Genomic DNA, 20763 nt, shown 5'->3' on the forward strand with positions numbered 1-20763 from the left:
GTAAATGCACCCACGCAATTGTAGCATTCTGTTGGACTTTTAGGTCTACAAATCACTTTCTCATTGAAGTCTGCTGTGTTGACATATAAAGATAGATTCATACCACAATAATACAACAGACTATAGTTTTCGTCTAAAATTGGTGACCAAGTAACAGAAGTGTTTATGGCTGTTCCTAAAGGCCACACTCAAAGGTCGGGTGATAAGCCAGCAGTCATAAAGATGATGATGCAATGGTTGTTTAAATATACGGTAATTGCTGTAATTGCAATGTTCAAATATCCCGAATGCAACACAAAATGTATTAAGGAAAATGTGTTTCCTGTTTTCTTATTTTTCATGTTAAAAAGCAGGTGCCACTAATGGGAACCAAAGGCCATGGATTGGTACTCAATGGCAACCTGGCAACTGTTAATGTCGAGCCCTGATTCAGAGACTCTCGAGTGTCATATATTTGTTTATTAATGAGATATAAGCACACACACACACACACACACACACACACACACACATACTTACCCGACGACTTTCTCCTCAGGTTGTCAGCGTCCGGTCGGTCTCTCCAGAGGAAAGGCAAAGGTGTGCTACTACAGCGGCTGGTACTACTGCCAGAGCTGCCATCAGGACAACTCTTTCCTCATCCCAGCACGTCTGCTGCACAACTGGGACACCAGTAAGCACAAGGTGGGAGAAAACACACACATACACACACAACTAAATGAAAAAACAACCACCGTCTCTCAAAATATGATTCTTACTATTGATCTATAACTTCTTATGAGCGACTCGAGGGTCAGCAGGGTAGCTTGCTGATGCTTTTTCTCGTCTCAGAGGCTTTTTAGTACGGATTCTTAGCCCCGCATCAACCAAATTACAACCATGGGACATCCAGCTTGTTGGGTATTGTCCCTCTCGTCTCCTGTCCTTGGTGCAGTGGCCCTGATGGAAACTCTAATGTGCTCCTCCAGGTGTCTAAACAGGCCAAGGAGTTCCTGGAGTTTGTGTACGAGGAGCCTCTGCTGGACGTCCAGCAGCTCAACCCTTGTCTGTATGAGCACTGTGAGCCTCTCAGCACGGTGCTGCGTCTCCGTCAGCAGCTCCAGTCGCTGCGTGCCTACCTGTTCAGCTGCCGAGCAACCGTTGCAGAGGACCTCAGACGAAGGTAGGTTGGCGGTGAAGTCTATTGTGGTGTTGAGGCAATATTAAGGCTCTTAACACACATCTTTTACATATTAGAAATGTGATTTGTATAGAGTTTTAAAAGATGATACTTATTCACCTGCACATAGGTTGAAAATATATTTTAAAACGAGCAACAACAAGCACCTTCAAGGAGCTCATACTGACTGATACCCTGTTATTATTCCTCTGGTGATTGATGGACGACACAGGCTGTTAACATCTCCCCGTATGATCCGTGTTTACATGTGTGTGTCTGAGTGCATGCATGTGTATTGCCATAACTTTTTTCTGCATGCATTCCTGTCTGTTTATACACTGCATACACATAAAGGATGTGCGCCTGTGTGTGCACATGTTCATGTGTGTGATGATCGGGGGTGGGTGGGGGGGTACTGTTTATCTGAGCGGGGTCCCTCACTGAAAGCTTTGTCTGTGAGCTGATGGATGATCCTTGTCCAGGTCACTAATACACTCTGATCCAAGTATTTCTAAAGGAGAAGCATCCACCTCGGCAGACAGGCTGGAATGTAATTAATACTCTATCATGATCATCACCCACCAGTAACGGTATCTAACCATGCCAATCATTTTTAGAGACTTATTTTTTGGTATAAATTATTCCAAAAATGACTGTTCACAGCCAGGTCTGTGGATTATCCAAAGTAACATGAACATTGTTTCTGAAAAGAATTTGGTTAACCCTTTTGATTACAGTAATGCAATTCAAACTGAAATCTAATTGTTACATTTGATTTTTAATTTCCGGCTAAGTAAAAGAAAAAACATTTTGCTAGTAGGTCTATATTCAAATCTTTATATTACGTTAAACTATTTCTATCATTTGTGCTTTGTTTGTGCTTTTGTACTCCTCACAGTTACCACAAATAAAGATAAGTAGTATATCAATAAATAATTTCACTAAGCTGTCAAAAAAGTATACATTACAGACAAAATGTTAAAGGCTACATATGTCAGATGCCAGCTATAGATTCTGAATAACACACTGATTGTCAATGAATGTCAACAGAAGATGAAATCTGATTATTATATCATTGTTTTTGGTCTTCAATGAGAGTTTTAATGTCCGCCACGATTGAAATGTTTTTGTCTCTGACCTCCATATTAGTCGTCCCCGACTGCAACACAGAGACGAGCAGCATCATTTCCTTCTGTGTTTACTCCTGTCCCATTAGCCAGTGCCGGCTGGTGCCCCGCCACTTCCAAACACTGCAGGATTGATGAGGGCCGTGGCGCTAAAACCTTCCCTAGTCATCAGTCTACTTCAGGAGGAGGGGGGGGGGATCTGAAGGGAGATGTCTGTTGCATGCATGCATAAAGTCATGGAAACTCAATCGCACTCACAACCACATGAGGCACCAAAGTCTGTAGGTCAGAGAGCACTATAGTTTTGGCCCTGTGCAGCACTTCTCAAACATTAACAGGGGATTACATCTTTGATAGCTTTGCAAAGTAATCTTTGATCGGCCTAATATTCAGTATACAAGCTGCCTTTTGTTGTTTTGTTGTCAAAGTTTGGTGACTGTATGAATAAATCTCAGGGAATTAGGTAATTGTTTGTGGTGAATGAGGCAGGTCTAATGTCTTAATGACAGAAGGCTTTTGGTAATGTAACATGGTACGTGCTATATTGGTGCATATAGCATGTACTGTGCTATATGTTCCTGTAGCATGCTACATAATGTTTACAATGGTTGCAGATTTACCAACGGAACAATCCTTGATTTCAGACAGAAGTAAACAAAAGGCTTCTCATTTCTAGCCAGCAACTGTTCATTTTGTTGGTTTAAATGACAACTGTCTCTAGCAGATTTCATCAGCTCTAGTTAGCGAGCTAAGAAAGCGAACGTTCGGTATGTGTGTCACTTGAAACGGTGAGTTGTTTTTGTTTTGTTCCTGAGATGATTTGATGTGGATATTAGAGTGTTATTTCAAGGTTGCTATTCTTGGTTTCAAAGCGTCCGCTGTGGAAGCGGCTGCTCGGCGCTGTGGCCGGAAGGTCATCGGTGCCTGTCAGTCCAGCAACCTAAGGATCTGCTGGTGGACGCCAGCGGTGAAGGAGGCCGTCAAACCCGGCAAAGTTTATTCCAGGGTGCTGGAAAGGAGGCTCCGACTGACTGTCGGACCTCAGATCCAGGAGGAGCAATGCGAATTCTGTCCTGGCCGTGGAACAGTAGACCAGGTCTTTACCCTGGAGGGGTCATGGGAATGACTAATCTAAATGTGTTTTGTGGAGTTGGAGTAGGCTTACGACTGTGTCCCCCGGGGAGTCCTGTGGGGGGGTACTGCAGCATTATTGCGTACCGGGCTTGTTGCTACGAACCATCCGGCCCTTGTATCCCCAAAGTGAGAGCTTTGGCTGTATAGTCTGCATAAAGTCAAACATGTTTCCAGTGCGTGTTGTCCCTTGTCACCAATCCTGTCTGTGATTTTCATGGAGGAGAGTGTTGGATTTATTGGGTCTCTGCTCTTTGCAGATGACGTGGTTCTGTTGGCTCCTTCAGAACGTGACCCGAAGTTCGCACTGGGGCGGTTTGCAGCCAAGTGTGAAGCGATCGGGATGAGAGTCAGTACCTCCAAGTCTGAGGCCATGGTTCTCTGCCGGAAAACAGGTTGCACTTCGGGTTGGGAGTGAGTCACTGCCCCGAGTTTGCTAGATAATTACTCGTGTTTGCCAAGGTGTCGGAAATTGTTGGGTGATCATCTGTTATTTTTTCAGAAAGATTGTTTATTTTATTTTTCTTTCTAGTTTTTTGGGGGGGATTTATTAGTATTGAGGTGTGTATGTATGTTCTCATTTATATAAGTGAGGATATAACTTATTATGGCTTTTTTGCAGAATAATTATGTCTGTGTATACAAGATTTCTTGGTTTGGTCATATAATAACCAAAATGTTATGAAGAAGTGATTAAAAAGCAAACAGCACTTGCCATGACGCTGTGTGATGGTTTAGGCACATATTTGTGGTTGTTGGGGGTTGGGGGGGGGGGGGTCTGTTGTATGCTGTGGTGTAATAATTGGTTTCTGTGGTGTTAATAGGTCTTTTATAGTCTTTGCTGGGATGTACAAGGTGGTTCTTAGTGTGTCTAAAGTGTTTATTAGGAGGTTGTGAAGATGTACTAGGTGGTTAAGGTAGTGGTAGGATAAGTTGTAGTTGTAGGAGGTCGTGTATACTAGTAGTGGTAAGAGCAAGTTGCCAATGTAGGTGTTTTTTTTTTTTTGTAGAACTACAGAAACTTTCATTTCGATGGACTTTATACTAATCGCATCATTCAAAACATTAACACCACAAACCTACAGCATCCGAAAGCATTTTTCAACCATGACACTGTGTCAACACAAGTTGAACGTTATGTTCAACAAAGATAAGATTTAGTTTTGGTTTGCATTAGATTATAATGTGTTTGTTTTTTCCACACACACACACACACACACACACACACACACACACACACACACACACACACACACACACACACACACACACACACACACACACACACACACACTTATTTGCAGGACATCCTACATCTGCAGGTTCGCACACACTTACTCAGGTCAGACCCTCCTTCACGATCATAATCACCGAGTGGAAACAAAATCTGAATCAAAGGTGTGTCTGCTGCAGTAGAAATACACAGAGGATAGTGAAATGAAATATGGAATTAAATACCATCCGGTCTTTTGCAAATACTATTATTCGTTGTCATATGTGTGTGTTTGCATATATGCATGAATCTGTGTATCTTCTGCTTGTAATCTAATCCTAAAATGTGTTAGTTTTCAAGTACGTTTATCAAGATCGGCACACACTTTTAAGGTGTGTTCATCTTGGCACCGACCACACACTCAACAAGGAGCCAGTCTGTGTTTGATTATTGGACCTGTGTGTGTGTGTGTGTGTTTGTTTGTTTGTAGTCTTGTGAATGCTGCTGTGGTAACCATTGGTAACATACCTAACAGAGTAGCTTATCAGGTGCCTATCACCATGAGGTGTCTGGATCACACACACACACACACACACACACATATGAATACACGCACATACTTGTGTTTTGGTGACACTCATCACAGCTTAGACAGGATTTAACATGGTGCCATCCATCTTAGTGGTCTCAGAGGAGGCCACACACACACACGCACACACAGTCCTGTCACATATTGTTTGAAGATGGAGTGCATCAGACTCCCAGATTGATATTGACTGGTGGTTTAACATCAAGTCAATGTAATGCTTATATTTATGTGACCATTGTCTTCCATATTTAAACGTTTGAGTTCAAAGATTGAGTTCATTATTTTAAAACTGGCCTGCACAATTTAATTTATAAAGAAAATTTAGGCTTCAAGTTGCATTTGTGCTTACAGTTTGTGTTTAATCAGAGTTGTATTTATTCAGGCATTCGGTCACCTATAGCTCAGACAGATAAGAACCTAAATTTACATTTAGCTGAACACCAATTTAGTCACAACATTAAAAGCATGAAACAGTTTGAACTCGTATGTCTGGCAGATCATACAGTATATGTCTATAATTGACAGGCTTAAATGATTGCTAATATATTTCATAAATTCTATTTAAAGTCAATTTTATTGGATATAATGAACGAAATGCACATTCATATATGTGAAATTGTACTTTATTATCATTCATTACATTTTCTCGGTTTATGTTTTTTGTTGTATTTATTCGTTTCCAAACTAAGTTGTTCTGCCTTAGTGGCACGATTTAGTGTACTCTGTTCTTTATTGTGTACGTCGTAGCACATAATGGGGTTTGTCTGGATAACATATTGAAACAGTGACAAGAAAAGATAATTTATTTTACCTTGACCTGTTTTGTTGGTAAAGGAAGCTGAGAATTGTGGTTATTATTTTGATAGAACCGGGTAATGTGTTGATTACTTTTTGTGGCATTTAAGAGAATATGCTGAATATTGTGACACATGACCTGCTTCACAGAGAATGACGTATCAAGACATGTTTCTCTTATGTCTTTTCACAGGATCTTCCCCAGGGAATACCTGCTACAGCACATCCACCTGTACTCCATGGCTGACCTGCAGCAGGTACACACACACACATGCTTACATGCTTTTATGTGTACAGTAATAGTGACGCCATTCACATGTCTAACATGAACTGAAACTAAATTGACGTTGCATTAATCAGTTTTCGTTTTAGACCTCAGACCGGACTGATTCTCAAAGAACCTTTTTTATGATATGTATTAGTTTAGATAATTATTTTATCTTATTTTATCTTATATATATATATATATATATCGCCATTTTAGAGAACATTTGCTAGCTAGCTACATTAGCTGACAGAATCCCACTCTTTTCCATCTGTTGTTATAATAAAGCATTAGTTAAATTCTTATTCCACGTAAAAGATAAAAAAGAAGACATTAGAGTACAGTAGTAGACAGCAGCTAGGCTAATAAGTTAGCTAGTTAGCTTGAAAGTGTTTGCCAGCCATGAGGAACCATTGTTGTACAAAAACTATTCAAAGCCACACTGTTGCACTTGATAGCACATTACTTCGTTACTGTGAACACACACTGTAGTTTATTTTAACTCAATCACTCGTACACTGTTCCGCTGCCCCAAATACTTGCTAGAGCAGTGATTCTCAACTGGTGGGTCGCGACCCAAAAGTCGTTTTCAGTGGGCCTTTGCCTGACAAAAAAAAAGTTGTGATTTTATTTTGAAGGGCATTTTTTATGCAGCGGAATTATTCCAGCATTTACGGCACTTGTTCAGCGGTGCAGGAAAAACACCGACCAATGCGTTGTGAATCACATCACGTGATGAAGCTCAGCCAATCAAATATGGGTATTCTGACAAGTTTCCTGACTTGAGTGAGATGTACACACACCGTAACACACGGGGGAGAGATGAGGATATAGATAGCAGAGCAGGACTGTTGAGGTGAGGGTTGTGAAAGTCAAATCATAGGACGATCTCCAAAAGAGAGAAATGGCCAGAGAGATGGTCATTACACTCTGACTGGACAGACTCATAGAGGTGAATTCTTCAAACACTAATTTCTCTTTTTGGAAGATGAGAAAAATATAATATTGTGGATTTTTCACTTCACCCTGAATGAACTGCATTTAAAGCTGCAGGGCAATTCAGTGAACATATTTTTTTCTAAATTGAATTTCATCATGTCATTTATTTTTTAATCCAGCTGTTATTTTAATTGAAATGAGAAGAACATGTATTCATGTATTTCTATGCATTTATAATCCATCCAGTTAACTTTGAAAAATGAGAATAATATTTGTTAAAATATAATTGATGTGCTTTCTTTATTTGATTTGACAGTTGTTTACTACACAGAGACGTGACTACTACTAGACGTCTTGAATATAGATTTACCCAAATTATATATATATATATATATATATATATAAATGATATATATCTATATATATCTATAATTTGGGTCGTGGGTCCCGGCTTGTCATTAAGGGGTGATGGTGGGTCCCGCAGCCAGACCAGTTGAGAACCACTGCACTAGAGCACCAAATATGGATTGATCCACCGCTTAAAGTAGTTTCCAACAAATTCAATGTAACATGTTCTGAATGCCCGATAATCGATTGCTTTAGTAGGTTTTTAAGCTATTTCCTTTTTTATGATGAAACATTATTTTTGTGACTTGGTTTTAAAGGTGCTGCAGTAAAAGAATACTGAGAGACAAACTAATGCATTGTTTATTATTTGATTTGTGGAAAAACTGAAAAATATAGAATGTTGCTGGCCTTACATAGTGTACAACCTCTCCCTTGTATCTCTGGCAAGAGCCCATGTCATAACAGTGTTAAGAGAGGGTAATACCCTCTAATAGCCGGGTTAGCTCTTTCAAGTGTCCTGATCCAAGAAAACAATGGTGTCGGTGGAAAGAATTCATATCTGGCATTGTGAAAATCTTTAACTCTGCCGCTTATCTAATCAGCAGATTTTCTTATCAAACGGCGTATCTCTACCATGCCTGCCGCTAATGCCAGTTACGCCGCCCAACTCTGTTTTTGGACAATTTAAATGTCTTCAGTTTAACATGAAAGTAGAGAAATTCTTTTTTTCTTTTTTAGCAGTGATCATTAAAAAAGGAAACAGCCTGGCCTTTCAGCGGTTCAGTATCTAGTCCGCGAACTGAGTTTGGGGGTCAGAGGAAAGCGACCACGAATTACTGAAAAGTTCTTTTGTTTGTCATTATGTTCATTATGTTGTACCCTGCCCCATTTCTCTTCTTTCAACCCCCCCTTCTCTGACTCAGAGCTCGGCCACAGACTCACGGTGAAAGAGATTGGGCCTCCTCCTCCTCCTCGTCCTCCTCCTCCACTCCCACACTCTGTGTCTCTCTGCTTCACTAATTGGTTACATTCAGAATCAACAGGCAGAAAAACAAAGCGTGACATCCCTCCATTCTTCCCGACATCCCCTTGGCCTCACACACGCTCAGCACACATGTGTTATGTGTGTGTGTGTGTGTGTGTGTGTGCGCCTCACTCTCTGTCGCTGCTAAACTTTGTGATTTACTCATAAACACCAAACTCGTGATTTAGCACTAATTTCAACAATAAGCAGAGACTGCACCGCTCCCTCTTCGCCTTCCCTCCCCCCTCTAACCTCCCCCATCTCCCCCCTCTCTCCGAGTATCTCAAGCACTCTGCCCCTTAATTGGTTTTCCATATTAACAAGCTTGTTTCTTTTGATTCACCTCCTGAATAAAATGACGCTCTTAATCAACGTGGCTTTTTTTGTTCCAGCTCAGAGGTCAGTGGAGGCTAAACTCCCCTGGCTAAACCCTGGACCACACTAAGTCTATTCACCTCCCGACAAATAGCCTCCACCCATATCCCCCATTAGGAGCCAGTTCATTTGGGGAAAACATATGTGTTTGTCTAAGGACGCTCTGCCCTTTTCCTCTGCTGGTTTTAAGGATTGTTTCTAGGGTTTTATGTGAGGACTAAAGTAGCAAAGTAAGTGTGTGTGTGTGCGCGTGTGTTTTTGTGTGTGCGTGCAGCAGGCTTCCCACAGTGATACTTTGGCATTCTCTCTGTGCCAGGCATCCCTCTCCACTCACACTTGTCCAGACACAGTGGCCTCTTAAGTAAATGTTAAAAGTAGCTTTTACCCTCATATGCACGGTGTTAGAGTTATATGATCGGATCAAGTTGGGCAACATGAAAATCATCCTCATTATCCTGGAAATTGGGTAACAAATGTTTACCTCTTGCAACCACATTTCAACTACAGCTAGAAGTATATTAATACTCTTGCACCGCACGGTATCAATATATATTCAGAATCCAATAAGTAAAAAGAAGTTGCAGTACAGAAATACCAAACTAGGTTTGAGGTGACTGGTCGACGTTCTCTTTGTATATTTTTACTTTGATATGCCCTAAACTAATAAAGGCATTTTAACTAAGCTCATGGACCTCTCTTTGTCTGTAGGTTTATCGTGATTTAGAAAGTGTCAGCAATGCAATGTTGACACTTTTTCTCCACCAGAGAGCACTGATGTCTGAAATGACAAGAAATGAAAGCTGCTAAATTCTAAATTTAAAAGACTTGATGTAGCAGCAAACACCCAATAGCTATGTAAAGATATAGTGGAGCAATTTATACCGAAGCAGAGAAGTCACACTCCGTCTGTGTGTGTTGTAATCTGAGCTTCTCATTGCTTTGTTTACATAGCCCACCGCCTCTTAGTGCATGCGATTCTCTCTGGCTGGCTACCGGCCGACCCGCTCTGACCTGGTATGAAGGGTTAATGCTGAAAACGCTGTCGTTGCAGAAGCGTAAGGCCCACTCTCCACCTCCCCTTCAGGTAAGCACTGTTTAAGCACTGTTACGGTTGTTTGCACTGTTAGCACCGTAAGCACTGTTACTGCTAACCGCCGGCTCAGCCGTCGCCATGTTGAGAGCCGTGTGGAGGCAATAGATGTGCTCTGGATTCAGTTTTGTGAACCTTTAAGTAGCCAGTTAATTTCAGCGTCCACGACCAACTTCAGCGTCAAATTGACTTTAGTGGCATGTTGTTTCGTATTTGTACAAACATTTTTTGGCCAACATCAGCTGAGTTGTATATGGTTTAACTATGGCACAGCTTGAGGGCTTATTCTTCCACCAAAGCCTTGGGCTAGTGAGTCATCAGATCTACCTGTCCATCAAAGGAATGTACAACTCTGTGTAATAATCTCTATATAGCTGAATTGTAGATGTCGTCATTGTAGAGTCATTTCAACTTTTTTCCTGCAGCACAACTTTGGCAAAATGCGCTAACAGCATCTGATAACAACTGAAAAGCTCACGTTTCTTTTCTGGACTCGCCTACCTTTGATTCAAGTCCTCTCAGATCACTGAAGCACAGGCTCACACACAACACCGATACTGATGTATCATTGCAATTGCAATTTAGCTACTTTTATTTCATTATTTAATTTTGTTAACTTTTAACAGAAACTGTTTGCTTTTCATTTAATACTTGACATAGACACATATTTAGAGTTTCTTTATTAATCTAAAAAATATATCATCCGGTATGTTCCTCAAAGATTTGTGGAACCTCGAGACTCGAGGATGCGGACAGTGACAATCAACATCAAGTCTTCTCAGTGAGTGAGTGAGTGAGTGAGTGAGTGAGTGAGTGAGTGTTATCCAAACAGAGCTGGTCTTTCCAGTCATGTAATCCCAGCTGGCTTCCTAGTTCCTCAATGGAGCTGTGGTAGTCAGTGTGTGTGAGACAGACAGAGAGAGAGAGAGTGGAAGGGAGAGAGAGAGGGAGGGAGGGCAGGCGAACGGCTGTTAAACAGCAGTTTTAGGGGATTAGGAGGTTTTGGAGCACAAAGACTGCATGGAGCAGAAAAAGAGGTTGAACTGCAGGGGGAGGAGTTTAAGAGGATGGAGGGAGGGAGAGGAGGTGAAGTGTGTGTGTGTTGGGGGGGTTTGGAGGGGAAGAGCATTAAGGGGGGGGGGGGGGGGGGGTGTTGTCCTGTCGGCTGCACCAGAATCATATTGTGAACATTGCACTGTTCACAATAAACATTGTTTTTTTAATCCCGGTACTGATACTGTTGTCTTGCACATGCTTTTATATGTTGAAATCCACAACATATTCTGTTGACATATGTTTTGTTTTTTTCCTCTGCAATGTTTTAATAAGGGTACACTGACCCGAATCAGAGATGTCAGCTCTTTTCCATTTGTTCCATGAACTAAATGAAAATCAGGAACTAAATCTGTAACTTTGAGCATTCTTGTTTGTGTTTCCACAATGGAGATGATTTTTTTTTAAAGGAATATTGTCGTCATAAATGTATTGTCATGAAACCTGCAGTCACACTGTTACGTCAGTGGCAGCTGTTCCTAACCTTTTTGAGCAATGTCTGCTTTCAACCCCTCATCAAAGAGCTCTTTTACATTCTCAGATTGTTTCCTTTGAATCATTTTAGACACCTGAAGACATTAAACCATCTAGGAAAAATAACGAAAATACAAGTTAGAGAAACAGTAGTCTAACAGAATATATTTATTTTCTCTCATCCTGTTAATCATCTCAGAACCCCTTCAGTTTATCTCGGGGCCTGTGCCGACTGCCGACCCCCTCATAGGGACTCTAATCGTTTTGCGGGATCCACATGTCAACAAACCCTGTCCGTTGTGGAGACAGAAGTTAGACCGAGCCAGCCGACCCTGAACTCCCATCGGAGCACTGAGAGGTCTGCCAGCGGGCTCGCTGCTGGTTGGCCCAGACACTCGGGACAGCCATCAATATTTGACTTCATAGTTGTCCTTGTTGGACGCGAGCAAGTGTGCAAATTAATAGGGTTGAAATTTAGGTTCCTGCCTGAATGATTGTCCCAGTGTGACCCAACGGGGCTTTGGTACTTTGGAGTAGCAAATAAAATAGTCAGCGGATATTTATAGCAAGCAGTATGGCAAATATATGGACATTTATTTATTTTTATTTTTTTTAAAGGAGGAAAGTATTTGCGACTTTAGAGAAATGAATTTGATAATATCACAGACCAGTTCTTTTTTGATCAATTTATGATATATGACTGGGTCCAGGCATCATACATGTACAATACGTTGTTTTCTTTATATTGCTCTCTCCTGTCCGTTTACTTCCGTCCCTCCCCGTCCAGCCATCTTCCTGTGCCGCCCTTCATCTTTCCCACCGTCCCTCTAGAGTACCCAGCAGCCACCAGAGCTGTGCTGCCAGTCGTTTGAATCTGCCCAGTCCAATTATAGAGGGCCTTAATTACCGAGCCTGCCAGCCTCCATCAGGAGAGCCATTCGTCATGCGGACCGGGCTGGACCGGACTGAGCGGGGCTCCTTAGGTTTAGTGTGGGGACACATATAACATTCATCATTTGTACAGGACTTGTTCTCACATACAGACGCAAAAATAGAATTAGGGACACTTGGAGATACACTGTGGAATTTTCCTTTGAAACAAAACGTTCTCAGTGTGCGTAAGACATGATGTCGGAACCATTTCCTACGTAGAAAACATCTGTCGAGACCATGTTTGAATAAAAGTTCAGATCTCATCACACACCAGCAGCCTGTATCAAACCTTGTTACCAATCTAGCTAGCCTAGCTTAGCATAACTTAGCGTAACAGCTAGAAATAAATGTGCCAAACCAGCATCCCTAAAGCACTTGTTTGTATAATTTGTTCACAAACAGAAATTTTAAAATGACAATTTGTGGTTGTCGTCACTCAGTGAGTTTTCCATACAACCAGAGCTATGGACACTGAAGGATTTGCTCGCTGATTGCTAAACTGTTGTTTCATCAAGAAATACAGCAATGATGTATATATGGACATATATTTATATTTTTTCTCTATGATTTTCCTTGAAACCGCTTTTTAAATTAAAGATCTTTATAAAGGACAAAATACTAATATTTCATTTGTCAAGTATTTCATTCACACAGGAGTATACGTACACAAGTATAAGCTTCATCATTTGTTAATGTTGTATGGACTATTTAATCATGGAATTACAGAATAACGTGCAGTATGGAGATTTATATTGTCATCGAGATATGAAATGACCTATATGGAGATTGATCTTGGCCCTATCACCCAGGCCGAATGTAGAGGTCTGGACTAATATTGGGACATTCTATCTTGCCCAGTGCATAGTGTTTGAAAACAACACCAAATGAATAATCACTAATCAGTTTTACTGTAAAAGTCGAATCAGAGGCTGACTGGAATATATCTTGTTTTTAGTGAGATTTGATCGGACACACGACCCTCATGTTGGTCTGAGACTGATCATTTCATATCAAGATTGTACGTAAAGTCTGTTATAGTAAAAGCCTTCAGTGTAGGCCATTTAATCTCAGTCTATGATTTACTGTAAACAGGATCCGTGTTCCTCCATGTTTCCTCTGTTTGTGTGCTTTCTTCCTTGTCCTCCTCGTCCTCCTCTTCTCCTCGTCGTGTAACAAACAGCATGAAGGAGGTTATAATTGGGAGGTCCAGAGCTCTGCCAGGTGGAACCACTTGTATCTGAATACAAGCTCTCTCGCTCTCTCTCTCAAGATCTCTCTTGTAAATTGTATCTCTACCGCAGTCTTTCTCCAACCTTATACTCTGTGTCTCACATACACCGCATTGTTAACATGACTCGACAAAACAACCATATTCAGTTTTATATCTCTGTGAGATTCTGCACAGCGTGTCTTTTCACTAACAGTGTTGTCCTCTTCAGTCATCCACTGTCTATTCACTACAATACAACTGCAGCCCCCCCCCCCCCGCCGCCAGAACCCACGCCTGAGTTCTTAAAGAAACTTGCCAAGCGTTGCCATTACAAGGCGTTCACCTCCTTCACCGTCTTCCTCCTTCCTTCCTTCAGTTTCCTCTCCTCCTGTCTCCAGTCTTTCCTCCAAGCCCATTTAACTGATCTCAAAATCTACCATGAAGTCATGGCCCTTCCTTTCCGTCATGTCAGCACTTTCATGAAGAGTCGGACTGTTTCAGAATACGTTTTTTTGTAATGTGAAGTCAAAAGATCTGCCAGACATGTATAACAACAATGTGCTATTTATATATGTATTATGTGTACATATATTACATTTAACTGAATACCATCGATCACCGTGCACATTGTGATCTTTGTTGTCAAACAGTAGCTGGACTTTCTGACCCCGTCATGCATGTCCTGCTTCCTTTAATTACCTTGTAGCGAGTTAATTAAATCTAATTCTACTGGTAACTCTAAAGACGGAGAATACTTTGAAGGCGTTTTAAAAGCAAACATCCTTCCTTTAACCGCAGTTTGTTCTTCTTTTTGACAGGTTTTTCTGAATCCAAACTAAATTCCTTGAATAGCACTTCAGGTTCTCATATTTCATCCTCACTAATTCAGACCCACGTAGACTTTTAGCAGAGTGCTAATGCTTTATTGTTGTTGACCACGTCTTTTCTTCTGTTCTCCCCCGTTCATCCCTCTCTCCTCACCCTCCAGGTGATCGATGGGAAACTGGCTCCCTTCCTGTCTAAGGTGATCAAGTTTGCCAGCTCCCACGTGTTCAGCTGCAGTTTGTGTCGAGAGAAAGGCTTTATCTGTGAGCTCTGCCACAACAGACAGGTCATCTACCCCTTCCAGGAGAATGCCACTAAGAGGTACACATCCTCAGATAATGTTTCTCTACAGAACAGCAGAACATTTACTTAGCCAAACAAGTTTGGGCTGCTCATTCATCATAGACATTCATTATTTGATCTGTAGAGACTTGATTCAGTGGAAAAGGTTTGGAGAAGACAGGATTTCAGTGAATTTGATCATTCAGAGATCTTTGTCAGGTTGTCAAATAAACATGAAAAAGCAAAACAACTATTGTGTATAGACACAACCACTGCTCCAAAGGACATATCGAGTTTAAGTTCTTTATTGTCACATTCAACGATTTAGTAGTAGAAGTAGTCGTTTGCAATGACATTTCTAATTAGAATCAAAGACAGAAAAAGTGCAGCAACTACAATATACAATGTGTGTGTGTGTATGTGTATGTATATATATATATATATATATATATATATAATACTGTAGTATAAAAGTGTACTTTTATTGTAAAATGTGTAAACTGTGATGTAAACAGTTTATGCAGTACTGTAGTAAATGTGTATCCACACACATATACGGTATATATACACATACACACATACAGTATATACATATAAACAGTATTGGAGCAAACAGAACCAGTGTACTAGACCATGTATATGCAAGTACCAGTAAGTATATTATTGTATTACGGTATTATATATATGTTTCCTTGTTTCTATACATTCATGAAGTGGCGTCAAACACCTTGAGGACCAGCACATCTGTAGCTCAGGCTAAAACATTTTCATTTGGAGGGGACTACTCCTGGACTGAGTGTGTCAGCTCGTGTCTCTCACTGTCTGTGCTGCCTCTAAAGGTTGCTTCATGTTCGGTCTACCTTGAGAAATGCTGTTCTGCAGAAGCTTCTGGAGAGGTTCTTCAGAAGGTAATGAGTTGAATCAATAACTCTTCTTCTTCTGAGAGTGCACCTAAAAGCAAAGCACCTGCATTACAAACAAAACAATCTCTTGAGACTGACATGCTGAATGAACTCCTTTTATAATAAGCAAGCAGTAGAGAGCCATAGGGAAACTCTCAGGGGTGAGAGGACATAAAGTGTGGTAATGTCACTGTTTGTGCTACTAGCTCGATTTATTTCTGTTCCAGGCCCTCAGGTTGAGTATGCGTTTCTACATGCGTTTCTGAGTGTTTGCTCATGTTCTTCTGTCTTTGGGAGGACCAATTTAAGTTTGAGAGGAAAGACATTTTGGTCATTGCTGACTTTATCAAAGGGTTGTTTCCGGGCCAATGGATCGGTTCATCCAAATGTTAGAAAACATACGTTATTTTTAAACTTTCCTTCAGTGGTACAAAGCACTGCAGATAAACAACATTTAAAAAAATTCAACAGCAATGTCTCCTTGCAGAAACAATGTTCTTATTTCTCTATGTAATCAACAGAACATGCTGTGAACAGTTTTCATCGTAACATTTTATACGTGACATACTATATAACATTTTAGACGTGACATACTATACGATGACATATTCTACTATTACTTTTTTTGGCATTAAAATGCTATGACTTATTTTATGACATTTTAATGAAATAGTATACAATGAAACGAATGACCAAATTTTGCATGAATAAAGGAAAGAGATGAAACGTGTGAGTGAGTTGTCTCTCTGGGTATCTGCAGCTTGTTCCTCACACTAGTTGATGTGAGAGAGCTGTGTGTCGACACTCATTCCCGACATGGACAGTTAACAGAGTCCAGAGCCTCGTCACTTAAACTCATAGTGACGGACAGCAGAGAGATAAGAGGCAATCAGGACCGATTCCTAGAATTCTTACAAGAATCACACCGGCACACAGTCTGTGCTGTCACTCACACACACACACACAGACACACCTTCCTTGTTGAGTTGTGTTTTATGACTTGTGAAGGAGGTGTGAAGTCTTAACTGATAACAGCTCTACCTACTGTACTTACTGGAACTGAGTGGAGCTGTTGACTTAGTTACTCAGACTCCGTCGGTGCAGGAAATGAGCAATACCTGGATGTGATCAGCCTGCGGTACCATACTTAATGGATCATGTTCAGTTTGTGAGACACATGCAGGTTGTTGCATTAACAATTAGGTTGTTAACAGTGATTAGTCCGTTTGTCTTTCACGTCATTTAGTTTTCATTTGGTGACTAAATATGTAATACATTGTCTCATAGTTTTCAAAGGTTACTTTATATTGTTTTTGTCGTGAAAAAGGTAAGTCAACAAATATTTTCACTCACAAAATGAATGCTTGAAAGATTTTGCAAAATCATAAACACGCTATCTAAATTCTGCTGACTTGTAAGTGGAAAGAAGTGTGTAGATGCATATATTTCTTTGTTAACGAACTAACACTGCAATACGGAATTGTGACACACCAAAAATGTTCTACATTGCATCAAAGTTAGCAAAGGATACTCTTTACTTCGTTTAAGTCTTGTTTTTGTTGTGAAAACAGTTTTGTCTACAAATCTTTTTCTTCATCGTTCAAAATGAACACTGGCATTAATCTGAAATTGTGTCACGAAATCTAAGATTTGAAAAAGGGTCAAGAATATTCTTCAACATTTTTGTTAACAAAATTGCAAGGGGGTAGTTTTTAAATACTCAAGGAATACTTCACCCCCAAAACGACCTAATTTTACCATGAATTCTTGAAGAGAACTTTGTTTTTCTCTCATGCCTCCACATTTAAAGGAGAATCTAAAAACTGACTAAAGTCTTGATGAATTGGAGTAAATGGGGTAAGCATTTAACATCATCAAAGCATCTGTTTACAAACTCACACACAACTCCTGCAGTAGTTGTTGTAATTTAGAACGCAGAAATGTAATGCATTGCATCATAGTTTTAACACCGCAAGGTGGGAGTGTTTAATATTCAAAAAACATTTACCGGCCTTCACAAACGTTTTGTCACTTCGTATCATAATATGTGTTTTGGATTTCTGCAGAATCTTTTAATTTCAGCATTCTCACGTGTTTTTTGTGAGGTGTAATGCAGAATTGTGACACACTGATGGCCTGTCTCCCACAGACAGCGCGATGACTCACCTGTGTGTTCACCTTGGTGGTTCCAGGTGTGACGGTTGCGGCGCCGTGTTCCACGCAGAGTGTCGGCAGAAAGCGCAGCCGTGTCCTCGCTGTGTTCGCAGAGAGCTCCACCACATGAGGCCGTCCTCCTTCTGGTCACCTGACGACGACAGCCCCGGCTGCTTTCACCTGCCCTACCAAGACACCTGAGACACACACACACACACGCAGTAAACAATTAGGGTGCTTGCCAGGCCATGACGCTGGACAAAGTGCCTGTTTTTCTGAATCATGTGTCACCACAGGACAAATTCTGTGACAAGAGTTCAGCTGCATCGTCAGGTTTGTGTTTCTTATTTGTGTGTGTACCTGCTAGCACACACGCACACCCTGAGCTCAGCCCTCTTTGTGCGACAGTGAAGAGCAGGGAGAACACCACCTGACACCACCAGGCTTTACAGACTGAACTGCTTGTATTTTGTACTCAAACGTCACACGTCAAGGTCCGCCATCTTCATCCTTTTACCACATCACTACTTTCACTTAATCCCAAATCACGGCTGATAAACTAGAGACATTCAAAGTAACAGTTGGAACATTTCGGTGGTTTATTTTAACCAACGTCTTCCAGCACAAGTTCAGTGACGAGACCATTAGAAGAATGGACAGAAGATGAATTATCAATTGATTAATAATTGATCTAATATCTGTGGTTCCAGCCTCTCAAATGTGAAGATTTGCTGTTTTCCTTTTAGTTTTTTTGACTGGTGGTCAAACAAAAGAAGCTCATTTTGGGAACATGTCACCCTTTTTTGTTTCGTCTTTGTTTACAGATTAAATGACTGAACATGAGTATTTCAGTATCAAACTGTCGCACTGCAGTCTTGATAGGTGGCTGCAAAAAGTTTCCTTCTTTACAGAGAATATCAGTTGTTGTCAACTATCATTAATGTCCATTGCTATGAAGCTATATATTAAAGTATGGTTGCTAATATGAGCAATGGGACAGGTTTTGCTGGATGTAATCACAGGGGCATTTATAAAGACCCCTGTCTAAATGCAAGTGAATTCAAGGCTTTTAGCAGTCTCAGTCAAGTCAAGTGGTTATTTTCCAAAGTTACTGTCTGTTAACTATAAATCTTTGTGTTACACTCCCTCCGCCACAGCTCAGCAAAGAAACACTGCAGGGAACCAAAAAAGGGAATTGTGTAGAAAAAAGGCTGGAATATATCCATGAGATTTGTCTACCTCGACAAATCAATCTAACTCGGCCTGAAGCCTCATATGAACTTTAAATAAAGTCTGAAATATACTTTTATACAGAACAGGGACTGTGGAGTTTTGTCCCCCATCACTCTCATTGAATTTTTATCTTTTAAAGGCCACTATGAACAGGAGGAATGATTACAGCAAGTAAAAACTTCACAATGCACATTGGGGATTATTTTAAGATGCACTTTAAAACAATGTGAACCTGTCCTCTCATCAGTTATCAGAACATCAATAGAGGCTCCTCAAACCACCACTGCAGCAAAATCCGTTATTTCACCGTCTGTGAGTTAAGTCTGTTCCAGACTATTACATTTCATATAATATCGTTTAAAACACATCTTTAAAAAGGCTGTGTAAATATAAGAAATATATTTATTACAAATGCAACAATGCTTTTCCTGTTTTCATGTAATGCTCCAGTAGACTCAAGTACATTTAGATACTCGTGAATATGTCTTCGTCTTACATCACAATGAACTGAAGTTCTTTGGGTTTGGGACTGTTAGTTCGACAAAAGAGCAAAAAAGAAAACTTGATGGGCATTTTACTATTTTCTGAAGTTTTAGAGACCAAGAGCTTCATCAAGGAAAAGTATCGACAATGAAAATAATAGTTCATTAAAGCCCCAGTAAAGTTATTAATTACTTGTAATAATCAAGTGTATTTAGTCTTATTCTGTGGATCAACAGCAGGAAACGGGTTGTGCTGCAGGGACGGTTTCATTTGACGTTCTGATCATTTTCTCTCTCCAGCCGTGACAACTTGTCGTGAAATCTATCGTTACTGAACAAATCCAAACATATTTGATTACATGTTGGGCTCATTTGGGATGTAACTGGAGCCAAATAAATTGGGATGTTTTACTCAATATTATTAATGGATTAATAATAAGATAGATTTCATCAGATCTCATTTTCCTTAAACTGAGTTATTTAACTTTTACATGTGGAATGAATGACGATTTTGAAGTCACTCATTTTAAATCAGTGTTATTTTAATGTAAAACTGCAAACAGACTTTAATTTAGAAAGGGACTCTGTCAGTCTGTCTGAGCACATCTTCCCTCCATCAGTCTTTCACGTATCCTTTCGTTGTCGCCTCTTCCCTCCCCTCGTCCTCTGATTCTACTTCCTGTTGTGCTTTCTTCATGCAGACTCGATCACACATGATAGCAGCTTTAGCTTTTAGTATCTCTATGCAACCTAGATGGCCTTTAGAACTCACTGCTTTCATGTGTAAAGGTCCGGAAACACTTTACAGTGATTCTGTGTTTCCGTCCTGTTTTCAGGCTAATTTTACTGAACTGTTAGAAAAATCAACATTAGTTAGCTAATAAATCAGCTAACTGATGCCCAAAAATGAAAGGAAAACAGACATTTTTAGAAAACAAAATATTTGTTTCAGAATCTGTTTAAAGTTTTCGGTGGATTTCCAAAACTAATGTGGTTCATCCAACAAACAGAATTTTTAAAGTCCGAAACAGTGAGTTTTTATTTTTCTACAACTCGAAACACATTGTTGCTCCAATCACAAATTGAAAACCTTTAGTAAATGCTGCTTCCATTGATCTTTGAAAGCTGCACTCCGTGGTTTTGTTACAGCGAGTTGAATT

General features: G+C 40.3%; 1 protein-coding gene across 1 annotated transcript in view; it reads left to right on the forward strand.

The window, feature by feature from the left end:
• plekhm3 (pleckstrin homology domain containing, family M, member 3) overlaps positions 1 to 18731 on the forward strand; it is a 43098-nt gene extending 24367 nt beyond the window's left edge. Inside the window, exons 3-7 of the mRNA XM_079276357.1 lie at positions 539 to 684; positions 969 to 1162; positions 6208 to 6271; positions 14714 to 14871; positions 17927 to 18731. Of these exons, the coding sequence (XP_079132483.1) occupies positions 539 to 684; positions 969 to 1162; positions 6208 to 6271; positions 14714 to 14871; positions 17927 to 18089 (725 nt within the window). The 3' untranslated portion in view covers positions 18090 to 18731. The remainder of the gene's footprint in view (positions 1 to 538; positions 685 to 968; positions 1163 to 6207; positions 6272 to 14713; positions 14872 to 17926) is intronic.
• The last annotated feature ends 2032 nt before the right edge of the window (positions 18732 to 20763 follow it).

The sequence above is a fragment of the Melanostigma gelatinosum genome (assembly GCF_949748355.1).
Source record: "Melanostigma gelatinosum genome assembly, chromosome: 10".
NCBI lineage: Eukaryota > Metazoa > Chordata > Actinopteri > Perciformes > Zoarcidae > Melanostigma > Melanostigma gelatinosum.